Source organism: Squalius cephalus (assembly GCF_949319135.1).
Source record: "Squalius cephalus genome assembly, chromosome: 8".
NCBI lineage: Eukaryota > Metazoa > Chordata > Actinopteri > Cypriniformes > Leuciscidae > Squalius > Squalius cephalus.
This window is the reverse complement of record NC_137129.1, coordinates 37371001-37383746: the sequence shown is the minus strand read 5'-3', so window position 1 is coordinate 37383746 and position 12746 is coordinate 37371001. Positions and strand designations below refer to the sequence as shown.

Genomic DNA, 12746 nt, shown 5'->3' with positions numbered 1-12746 from the left:
TGTTTTACTGTCCATAACGATGGGATTTAGGGAGTTTGGAAAGTGCATGTTTGTAAGATTTCGTGAGTGCCCGATGCCTGTGAAAGTACTCTGTGGTAAGACGTCCAGATGAGACATGAAAAGTAAGACAGGAGGAGAAGGGAAAGGGAGAGAAAGCAGGGGTCTTCAGAGACACGCCGTGCACACAGGATATCTGGCATGTTCGGCCTCAAAGAACAAGATGATCTGAGAGGAAAAACAGCAGGAAGGGAAGGTCGGTAACACTACAATATTTTAAGGTTAAAAAAAAGTCATTTTTAATTGGGTTTCCGCTTAGAGATGAACTTGACTAATACTTTGACATTACGATACTGCTAGTGTTTAAAGAGATTAAAAGTCTATCCATATCTATCTATCCATCCATCCATCCATCCATCCATCCATCCATCCATCTTTAACTTGTAGGTCACACTACCCCATCAAAGCCTAAACAGGTCTTTTCACACTGTGTTTAAAGGAATAGTTCACTCAAAAATGAAAATTCTGTCATCATTTGCTCACCCTCAAGTTGTTCCAAACCTGTATGAATTTCTTTCTTCTTCTGAACACAGAAGAAGATATTTTGAAGAATGTCGGCAACCAAACAGTTGATGGGCCCTATTGACTTCTATAGTATATGGGAAAAAATACTATGGAAGTCAATGAGGAATTTTTCCTTTTCCTGTCATTCCAATTCAACTTCCTGTGTGTTTGGCCAATTCATTTGACTATTTTCCTTAACTCAAAGGTGGCCAATTCTTCAATTCTGAATGTTGCACAAGCCTGGAGCATTTACACTAGAAAAGAGCCACTCAGTTAAATTTTCAACTTTTCAAATCTGTGTTTTAATGAAAATGCACATTCACTCATTTGACACACTACTTCATCGGATGAACTCTCACTATAGACACAAACCTTGTGGGTAAAAATCGCAGATCAGTCCCATTGGCAACCTGTAGGCTCAGCCTGGCCTGGAGAGAAGAATCAATCCTTAAAGCCTTGGAGACAAGAGGAGAGAGAGAAGGAACTTGTGTGAGAGAAAAAGAAAGAGATGACGAGAAAGAAAGTGACAAAAATATCCCGGAAAGTTGCTCTATAATTGGTGCAGTCTGTCAGAGCCCTATTTTATGTGCGTGAACAGGGCAGGGCAGCCATCTCGTCCCCACTGAAACCCAACACTTAGAGGAGTAGTCCCTCTTCCCTCCCACCTCCCAGCAGAGGAGAGCAGACTCCACAACACTGTGCTCCTCACTACAGGATTACTGTGTGTGTGTGTGTGTTATCACACCTGTGTATGACCTTACCTGGAGCTTTATTTCTAGGAGGATGCTGCTTTGATACTTCAGGTGTCTGTGAGGTGTGTTTTTGGAGGAGGTTGAAGAATATCTTCTTGTTCCTACATATTGACAGCACAGGTAAGAGTGAAGTTTATCGTTCATATCCCAAATGTATCCCATCAGCAAACAGTGTTTGATTTGTGATATTTTGCTCTAAGATGTTTAGTCATCATGTATTGATAGCTCAGTCTGCTCTATAACTACTGCTTTCTTTATTCTTCCACTTTTGGGGGGAACTTTAGTAAAAGTAAAGGCTGTTTTTAACATTTCAGAAGAGTGAAGATTTCTGGTTTATTCATCTGCAGGTTGTTCCCAGGCTGGTCGTTTAGCAGAGTCTTGGAGTTTGGCCGCAGTCGGGCCCTAGAGTGTTAGTGGAGATAGAAACATTAAAAGGTTTCAGAGACTCAAAATTAAAAATGTACTTGCAGACAATACAACAATTATGATAACTGATGTTTTTTTTGAAAATTCCAGACTGTCCAATAATGAAATAACAGAGGTAACTGGATGAGATCAGTCAATTGCATTGTTAACCAAAAATTGTAGGTTATATAGAGTTGGTAAACCAAAAATTATATGTTATACTGTACATTCGTCTAATAATAAAAAGGTTGTAAGTTAGTAAATGAAAGAATGCAGGTCATGGCTAGTAACCAAAAGATTGTATTTATTGATCTGGTAAACCCCAAAATAGTATATTTATGTTTTTCTTCTAATAACTAAAGGATTGTAAATTAGTCGATGAAAGAATGCAGGTCATAGGATGCAGGTAACTAAATGTTTGTATGTTGCATGGATGTTAAACAAAAGGTTTTAGGGCTGGTGATCGAAAGGTTATAGGTCGTAGGGCTGGTAATACATGTTGGTCATAGCACTGGTACTGTGAATAAACAATTGTAGGTTGTCAAGCTAGTTAACAAAAGTTTGTAAGTCAAAAGGCTGGTAACCAAAAGATTGTAGATTGGTGGTCTAGTAAAAAAAAAAAAGAAGAATAATAATAATTCTGGTTGTAGGACTGGTAAATTGGGATTGAACGATTTTTTCGGGAAAATTTTTTTTTTTTAAGTCGACATCTATGTGATTAAAGTCAGGTCGATGTTGACGTTGTCATTAATGAACAAATAAGCCTGAACCTCGAGTTGAGACTCGAACGCAGGTTGTCTTGTGCACAGCTATGGCATATGACACAGCGCTGCCCACAATGCTATTGCTCCAGTTCTCAGTTCTTTTGTCTTGGGGTCATTATATTTCTCACAGATTTTTGCTCGTTCTAAATCAGATACAGATAAAGTGGCACAGTAAATATTACATATGAATGCATTACAGAGAGCGATTGTGTGTGAATTAATTCTACCTGGCAGCGTCTCTCTACTAATAGTGAAGCTGTGGGTTTTAGTTACTATGAAATATATGCTAGAACTTTTCAGCTTCTTAGCTATTTATTGATAAATCACAGAACAGTGTTGACAATACATTTATGCGCTACTAAATGTTTCTCTATTTGCACGTGATGAGAGATACTGTCTGTATGTGTGTGCGTTACAATGCAAAATGGCGATTAACTTGCGTATACAATAAGCTGTTTAACATGTGCATTCACCCGATTAATTTTGATCATCCAGATGGTATAATCAAACATAACTAGTGGAGCGCTCTCAGAGTATGCATTTATTTGTAATTTTAACTGTTGGAAACAAAGCGTAAAAGTGAACATAAAAGATTTCTTATCCTGTTGTGACTTTTATAGTCAATGTCAAGCTTAAAGTGTCATGGCAGAGCAATCAAGTCGTCTAGTCTGTGCAACCCCTAGTAGGTGACCATGACCATTGTACCCTTGGACATGGCACTCACCCACAGGTTTCATTTGGGACATTGACCATATGGGTCAACTGGGTGAACTGGGTGTTCCCTTCCACAACCATTTCATTTAAGTTTTGAAAAGAATTTTGTTTTTTTAAACTTTTTTTAACCAAGCTCAGGCCCATTAGTTTTAAAATGCACCCGGTAATTTAGGCTAATAGCTTGACCAGTGGGCTGGAAAAACAAAGTGCCCTTTAAAACTTTGGACTGCTGACTGGCTGTAAAAAAACAGTACATATTGGCATATATATATATATATATATATATATATATATATATATATATATATATATATATATATATATATATATATATATATATATATATATATATATATATATATATATTTGATGTCTAAAATCTAAAAATAAATAATATTACAGGTGTTACAGGTGGCTATTTGTTTTCACAGACACATGAAAATCCAGTATAAATGTTGTTTACTGCAAATGTATACAGTTAATGTTACTAGTTAAATGAATCCAGGATACTTTCACAGCCTCAAAGAAACATGAGAAGACCTGCTGGTCAAAGGGTTCAAAGAACTCACCATACTGTGGGCTTTTAAGACCAAAAGTAAAGAGAAAGCAAGACTTTCTGGGTCATATGATGATAGTGCAAACCTTCATGAAAGGAAAAAAAAGGAGGGAGAGGAATGAGCTGTGGAAAGCAACAAAGAAAAGACACTGAATTGTGTGAGAGGAGGCCTCTGACCATCAGTTCACGAGGAACATAATTGTTTTCCTATTGGTCTGACAGATCCAAATAAATGGGCAGTTTTCCATAGATGCATCAACTTTTGTACTGGAAACTTTGAACTCACTAACTCAATTGATACCATTTTTACAAGTCATCAAAGTCCCATTTGCCATTGATGAAGTTCATTCTATTGTCCTTGGTAAAGGGGTTTTCTTTAGAATAGCAATTTAATGCACCTGAAAGTAGGGGAACTTAGCTGAAATTGCCTGTGAGGAAAGATTGCCACATCATCAAGGCTCTGCAAACCATAATTCAATGCTTCCCAACGTTGTTCCCTCGCTCCCTGATGACAGTGTGCTCCCTGGGGCGAACTGTGCTCCGCTAAATCAGAAGAACACCCTATTTACAGCGAAACATCAGTTCAGCTTTGCCAGAGGAGCGTGGTTAGTCACCAGTAGTGTATATATAGTTTGGTGAACAGAGGAATGAATTACAGATGGACATAAAACTTTCTGGGGGTTTTCTTTCTATTACCCCACCTTGTTCACTCTGGTTTCCTGATGGAGATCTTCCATTTTTCATTATGTGTTATTTATAATATTATGCAGTCGGTAACACTTTACAATAAGGTTTAATTTGTTAACATTAGTTAATGTATTAACAAACATAAACTAACAATGAGTAATACATTTGTTTCTGTATTTATTCATCTTTGCTAATTATTGTTGATAGAAATACAGCTGTTTATTGTTTGTTCATGTCAGTGCATTAACTAATGTTAACAAATACAACTTTTTATTTTTTATAATGTATTAGTAAATCTTGAAATCAACATTAACTAAGATTAATTCATGCTGTAGAAGTGCAGTTCATTCTTATTTCATGATAATTAAAGTTTAAATTATCTCATTTACTTATGTGTAATACACAAATCATTGCAAGAAAAAAAAGTAATTATTGTATTTATATTGTACTTAAAATGGTAAAATAGTCCTGTATTCACTTGTATATTGTGTTTATGAGCATGATGGTTCATTTTGTTATTTGGCTCAAACTAAAACGGCAACTTGGAAAGTAATCAGGATTAATGTGGGCTGCACCAGTAGTACATCAGTAAGAAATGTTATGAATAGCACACGGCTAACATGAATCATACACTCCACTTCTGTTTGCAATCTATCAATATAACTCCGCTCCGAGTCAGAATGACTGATCACCTCACATTTGTTTTCATGTCTCCACAGGAGCAGCAACTTAATGATCATCGCACCTTAGTGGGAATATCAGCAAACAACAGCGGAGAAGGAGATGGAGTTTCGATTCGGCCTCAGGATCTCTCTGGTCCTGACCATACTGGCTCTGACTCTGTACAGTGGTGTTGAAGGACAAAGGGCAGGTGAGGTCACATACTAGCCTAAATATACTGCTTTCATGACCCCTAACCACATCTCTGTTTAACTTTACCTTGGTAATTCTAATTCTGACTTTCATTGAGTCTGTTATGTGTGCAGACTGAGGTTTTGCACCTGACAAACTAATAGCTTTGAGTTCTCTGTCAAATTCAGTCCATGTATTATCCAACTAGACCATGGTACACTGACAGAAACACAAACCTCATAAATCTGTGGCTAAACTGTATACACACTGTCTGTAAAATTGCTTGTCTTTTGTCCCAGGTTGCAAGAATGTTCACTATGATCTGGTATTCATCTTGGACACCTCTTCCAGTGTGGGCAAGGAAAACTTTGAGAAGATCCGGCAGTGGGTGGCAAACCTGGTTGAATCTTTTGACGTAGGTGTGGAGAAGACACGTGTGGCCGTGGTTCGCTACAGTGACCGTCCCACCGCCGAATTCAACCTGGGCAGGTACAAAACTCTTGAGGAGGTCAAGCGTGCCGCTGGGAACATCCGCTACCTGGGTGGGAACACCAAAACTGGAGATGCCATCAGCTTCACCACCAACAACATCTTCACGGAGAGGACAGGGGCAAGGCCTGCCGCCAAGGGTATTCAGAAAGTTGCGATCTTGCTGACGGACGGCAGGAGTCAGGATTTTGTTTTGGAGCCATCGGTTGCTGCAGCGGCTGCTGGAATCAGGTTGTTCGCCGTAGGGATTGGGGAAGCTCTTAAGGAGGAGCTGGAAGAGATCGCCGCCGAGCCCAAAAGTGCTCATGTGTTCCACGTGACGGACTTTGACGCCATTGACAAGATCAGGGGCAGGTTGAGGAGGAGACTCTGCGAGAGTGAGTATTGATGACTTTGACCTTAAACCACATATGTTATTAAAAATAACGGTTCCAAAAAGGTTTTTTTGTAGTGATGCCATGGAATAACCATTTTGGGTTTTTTAGAGGGAAGAACATTTAAAAAATCTGAAGAACCTTTTTCCACTATAAAGAACCTTTTGTCCAATTAAATGGTTCCAGGGATATTAAAGGTTCTTCACAGAAGCAAGTACATTTCTTTACACAGTCAGATAGGTTAGGTGGGAGTTGACTTAACACAGAGTCAGCTTGACCGCTGACCGACTAAAAACATCAGTCATTTAATATGCTTTTGTTGGCACACATTCCCATTCACAAGAAGGTCTGCTCTGTGCCATACAAGACTTGTTGGACAGGAACTGGAAGCTCTTTGGCCTGGGCATTTATGTGGTTTCTTGCCTCGGTGAGCTCAGAGTAAAGAGGTGTAGGAAATGTAGAAGACAGAAAAGCTCAGAGCTCAAGTGCTTTTCCTGATCACATCTGCTCTGCAGGCAAAGATAACCTAAAAGTACATGTGGGATAGTCTTTGGAGGCCATTACAAACAACAAGCTTGCATTAAAACTATGAATACAGATTCAAAAATACATAAACCCAAACCGTTGAGGTATGTGGCCTGGATTGACCATGCAAATGCAAATTATGTGTACGTGTAGTATGTTTTTAGTGATGATGGATACTTAGCCTTGACATTCCTCTCTAAAATTAGCGTGAACGGGAGAGCGACGACACCTGGAGCTCTTCAGTTTAAAGTGGAAATCTGAGTCTGGAGTAGTACTTCCGCTTTCCAGAACTCTTATGTAGTCAAAGCAATATAAAAACATTACATATACAGTGGTTAAGCGGTCTTTTGTTGAAGGTACAATCATTGGGATTTGAAGAGGTTGTAACACAAGCCTTCTCCAATGCCTGCTTTAAATCAGACTGCCTAGTGTGAAGATAGGGAACCATTGGACTTGGCAGGGAGATGCAGAGATAGAAAGAGAAAGAGATAAATTGATTTATTGTAATCCAAACCCTTGACTCTGCCTTGATTCCAACCAAAGGTCCTCCTCTGAATGACTCTGTGACTCAGAAGTGCAGAAATATCAACTCAAACATTTCACTGCCAGCTTTAGACTTGGTTGTTCTATTAGGGATTGTCCTTTAAGCATTTCGAACTGCATATCAGGTCCAGTTCTGTGATTACCAAGATAATCTGACACTAGCATTGGCATCTAAGAATACTGGTGGCTAGAAATCATGGCATCTCCAAGGTCCAAGTTATTTTTGCTCTGAAAATTACAGTCCTAATGTTTCAAGTGGAACTTGGCTTCACCGTACTGCGTTTTTACTTTTTAATCTCTGACTTTTAATTTGTTTTATGTGAAAAGATAACAAGCATTACCTCATCCAATTAGCATGATTTTAATGTATTCAATGTGATTACCCATAACACAGTTTTTTCTTCTTTGAAAAGAAAATAATTTTAGGAAAATGACATTTCCTTCTCCAAAAGTTGGTTGGAATCAGTTTTTCCCTTTCTTTCTTTCTTTCTTTCTTTCTTTCTTTCTTTCTTTCTTTCTTTCTTTCTTTCTTTCTTTCTTATTTAGTAATAATAATTCAGAATGAATTGCTTAGATAATGTTCACCAAAATTCGAAATATTTTGTTGTTGTTGTTACATTTTCATCAGTGTAAAAGGGTATGATATATTAGTAAAGTGTACATTTTTGTACTAAATTCATAAATAAATCATTTTTGACCAGGATGTGTTACAATAATGACAATGATATTTGTGCTTAAATGAAAATTAGCCCATGATTTACTCACCCTCAAGTCATCCTAGGTTGATATGACATTTTTCTTTCAGACGATAGTAAAAAATGTCCTGGCTCTTCCAAGCTTTATAATGGCAGTGAATGGCCGTTTTGAAGTCCATAAAGTGCATCCATCCATGATAAAAGTGCATCTATCCATCATAAACAAACTCCACACGGCTCCGGGGGGTTAATAAAGGCCTTCTGAAGCGAAGCGATGAGTTTGTGTAAGAAAATAATCCATATTTAAAACTTCGTAACTTAATAACTAGCTTCCGGCCAAACGAACATACGGATTCCACTTAATCACAAGTTGCGTAAGTTGTGCTTAGGTTGCAAGTAGACTGTGTATGGCCGTTTGGTCGGAAGCTATAATTTTAATTTGTAACGTTAAATATTAATATTTTTTTACACAAACTCATCGCTTCGCTTCAGAAGGCCTTTATTAACCCCCCCAGTGGAGCCGTGTGGAGTTCGTTTATGATGGATCGATACACTTTTATGGACTTCAAAACAGAAATGGCCATTCACTGCCATTATAAAGCTTGGAAGAGCCAGGACATTTTTTTATATAACTCTGATTGTATTCATCTGAAAGAAGAATATCATATACACCTGATGGCTTGAGGGTGAGTAAATCATGGGATAATTTTCTTTTTTGGGTGAAATATCCCTTTAACTGTCATTAAAATAGCCTTACAATGCAAACAACAACATTCTTTATGCATAATATAATTTCCTTTTGATTAAATGGTGAATATTACTTCCAGCTCTATGATAATACAGGAAGTGCACTGGGCCATTTTTAGCGTGCTTGAAATAAACGAAAAGTGCAAAGCTTGTTTGACTAGTAGTTTCATCACTTAGTGTATCTGGGCTTTGGTTCAGGTCGGTGGTCCACCCATGACCACAGCATGCCAGATCTGTAATCAGTAGTGGGACGCTGCTAAACAGAACAGAAGTGCACTGTAATATGTTGGGTGTGCTAATTTCCTCATGTTTGCTTTAGCATCTGTTGTCCCTGTTTCCTAAATCTGGATTTGATTAGCTTAATTTCAAATAAGAGAGAAAATATTTGATTTCAGAGTATAGTTTGCACACTTGCTGGAGGATTTAGATGTGTTAACCAGGAAGAATGCTGAACAGGAAGTGGAATATTTCGGGGTTGGACTTGTCATAACACAATAATAGAGTAGGAGTGTCTCTGAATGACTAGAGCATTCGAGAAAACTTGGATGTGAGATGTTTCAGCTGTTGATACTGGCATTCTTAGTGGTTTTAAATGCATGCAGTTGCAAGGGTGTTTTAGATGGTGGCTTAGAGGCTTTTTAGCTACCGTTTGAGAACTTCAAGTCTGAGCTAAAGTAAAGTTTGTAATGGTTTTATAAAGTCCTCTATGTGACTCAACACTTTCTAATATGCGGCATCATTCTCTAGCCTGAAATGTCTGGGTGATTAATCGCTAGTTTCATTGATCAGCCGGTACCAGTTGGTCTTTTTTAAGCATAAATAAATACATCAGCTTGGTATGATTTGTCATTTGAGACTCGTATTTTATGAACTGACTAATATCAATACAGTGCAAATTGTCATGTGCATATGCATCCATTAGATACTTAACCAACAACATCTGGAAACATTTTGCAGGTGCATCATCTTTTATTTTCAGTTATAATCATTTAACCAGCTATCCTTAGCATATCTGATATGATTGTTTTGGTGTAATCCAATCACAATTTGATTTCCTCTAAGAAATAAGCAAGAAAATAAATGCAAAAGTGTTTGAAAAACTATGTAGAAATGCAGTACTCAGTCCATCATTTTAGTTTCATGGCCACTCACTAAATTACAGCCTTTATGCCACAGCTGAAGGAAGTTGCCCTCGATAGAGCACAGTTAGAAATCACTCATACGTGCCATTTAAACAATGACGCACGACTGGCTTTTGATTGCTTTGTCATTTCGCCAGTCAAAGGAAATAGGTACGTCAAAAACAACTCTTTATGGACAAGCACATTTTGTTAGTTACTTTTCATTTAGCAGCATGCTAATTGTGGGGTCAATTCCCCTAAAATAAATTATGAGGTTTAACAGTTCATCTGTGAATCATTCTTTTGAGACAGATCTTTTCAATACAGTTCAGAAAACCATTCAAAATGATTTATTTGCAGGTTCAACTCACTGACTCAGTAATTGGGTTGCTGAGATGTACAAACTAGAAATGTACTTTGACAAATTACTCCAATACCCACTAGTTTAGTGTTCTGACATGACTTAGAACTGCTAGTAATAGTCAGTGATTGACTTTTTGTGTTTTAGGAAGGTTGTGGACACAGGAACATGGCGTGTTTGCTGTAACACAGAAAGTGAAACCTCAAGTTATTATGCACATAAACGCCTTGAAAACGATACATGGATGTCCGCATTACTGCAATAACTTGGCTCACATAACGAATACAACTCAAATATAGAAAGCCAGGTGCTCTTTTCTCCAACCTTTATTTATCCCCGGGTGGGCGGCTGAGCTCTTTATTTATTCATGGTCAGGAGGGTGATGTTTGGATCAGGGCAGGGACTCGCTCGGGGGTTTGGGAGAGTCACGCTGAGGACACTGTATCGGACAGAGATGTAATTGTGTCAAGTGACCCAGCCTCTGTAAAGTGGAATTCATAGCGAAGTTGAGGCCTCTTAAACGCTACAAAGCACTTTTTATAGGAGCGATTAAAGAAAATTACAGGGTCTGATTGTACATGATTGTCAGGGACGCGATCAGCCGCTGTGGTTTGGGCGTCTGCCTGGTTCATGCCAAGAGTGTGTGCACGTATGAGAGAGAGAGAGAGAGAGAGAGAGAGAGAGAGAGAGAGAGAGAGAGAGAGAGAGAGAGAGAGAGAGAGAGAGAGAGAGAGAGAGAGAGAGAGAGAGAGAGAGAGAGAGAGAGAGAGAGAGAGAGAGAGAGAGAGAGAGAGAGAGAGAGAGCGAGCATAAAAAGACATTGACATTGAAATAATTTGTTCAATGTCATATTTGGGTTTTATAGTGTGATTTTGTCCATTATTCTACCAGTGAACACCCAAGGGAAGAGACTTCGATTTAGCCATTTGATAAGGATAAAATGGGAACACATCATTTACATTTTAAATTTAAAGATTCAAAATTGTTCACATCCTGTCTGAGAATGAATTCCCACTTACTCTCTTTTTTCAGGTTTCAGGTGAAGCCTACATCAGATAGCACTTTATGATTGATTTTACACCAGGAAACCTAAAACTTTGACTAAAGTTTGAGCACTCGGTGTGATTATACTTGTCTTTGTTGTCATGAGTCACAAGCAGGAATAGTTCAGTGAAAACTGAAAAATATTTTGTTTACTTGCCTTCATGCTGTTCCAAACTTGTTCCAAACTTCATTTTTTTTTCTTATGTAGAAACTGCTCATATTATCCACATCTGTCAAGTTCCAAAAAGAAACAAAAAGCACACAAAAAACACCACAAAAGTATCATAAATTGCTCATTTAAAACTTAACGACATAATTTTATGGCTCTTGACAGTCAGATTTATTGGTGCTTGACAGACTTGGTTGTATATGGCAGAGGTAAATAGTCATCAAAAATATATACTTTTGACCAAAAAAAAAAGAGCATATATGGCATAAGGGTGAGTAAATAATGACATAATTTTCATTTTTGGCTAACAGCTACGTGCGTGCGTGAGTGATGGGAATGTATTGAATGGGAATCACATCACCTGTACATCGTTTCCTGTACTCTCTTTTCAGTTAAAAGTAACAAAAAGACCAAACAAAAGCAATAAGCAGTCATCCTCAGCTAATATTAGCATCATTCCTTAGCACTAGCAAGTTCCTCTCTACAAATAGCACATCCTCATCACAGATGCCATAGTAAAGCAAGTCTGCTGGTGTTACGTTTCTTCCTGTCATCACTGCTGTCACTAGCTATGCGTCGCCATTTGAAATCTGCCCGTTTGTACGGCCTAAATTATCACCGCTGTGACGTTAGCATAGCTGCATCCACCAAACTCTACGCTCACTGCGACCAACCTGTAACTTTCCCCACTTCTATGTGCCAATGCCACCATGTCTTCGCTGGAGGGCTTGGGAAGGATTCTCTAACAGTCTGTCTTCAAGCACAGAGAGGAAGATGGATTATATTACAGTGAAAGTCACTCTCAACTGTTCATTTTCTTCAGCTGCCAGTAAAATCATACCTCTACAAAGAGGTCAATGTTTACTGCTCAGAAACATTATGGCATTCTTATTTCGGTATCATTAAAAAAAAAATCTCCTAAAAAGCTTTAAACGGGGCCTATTATGCTCATTTAAAGGTTCATAGATTTGTTTATGGGGCCCACTGGAATATTTTTTACATCATTTAATGTTCAAAAAATTATTATTTTTCATTGTTCCAGCATCTGTTCTCTGTTTTAGTTTTGGTTTCTTAAAAACCTGCCTTCCGAAAAGCGCAGTCTGTTGTGATTGGTCAATCACAGCATGTGTATGAAATATAACACTATCTTTAATTTCTAGTTAATTTTGAGATTTATGATTTATGAGACTTTATCTTTGCAAATTTGACTTTGAGACATTATTATTTTTCTTCTGAAACTCTAGAAGAGACATGTCTTATTCAGATGTCAGGCAAAAGTCTCTATAGATATCAAAGAAAACTCATTCGCTATTTTTTTTTTCCATATGTGAAAAAGAAGTGCCTTCATTCATAGATAGAAAAAGGTTCTATCTATTTTCATCCTAAT

General features: G+C 37.9%; 1 protein-coding gene across 4 annotated transcripts in view; it reads left to right on the top strand.

Annotated features, from left to right (window-relative positions):
* The window catches only part of col22a1 (collagen, type XXII, alpha 1), a 52589-nt gene that overhangs the window by 29 nt on the left and 39814 nt on the right, over nt 1-12746 (top strand). For 2 of the 4 annotated variants that reach the window (XM_079879037.1, XM_079879034.1), the window contains exons 1-3: nt 1216-1433; nt 5159-5310; nt 5591-6157. In XM_079879037.1, the coding sequence (XP_079735163.1) occupies nt 5223-5310; nt 5591-6157 (655 nt within the window). In that variant the 5' untranslated portion in view covers nt 1216-1433; nt 5159-5222. Of the gene's footprint in view, nt 279-1215; nt 1434-5158; nt 5311-5590; nt 6158-12746 lie in introns of those variants that run through there. The other 2 variants (XM_079879036.1, XM_079879035.1) reach the window with 2 other exon arrangements.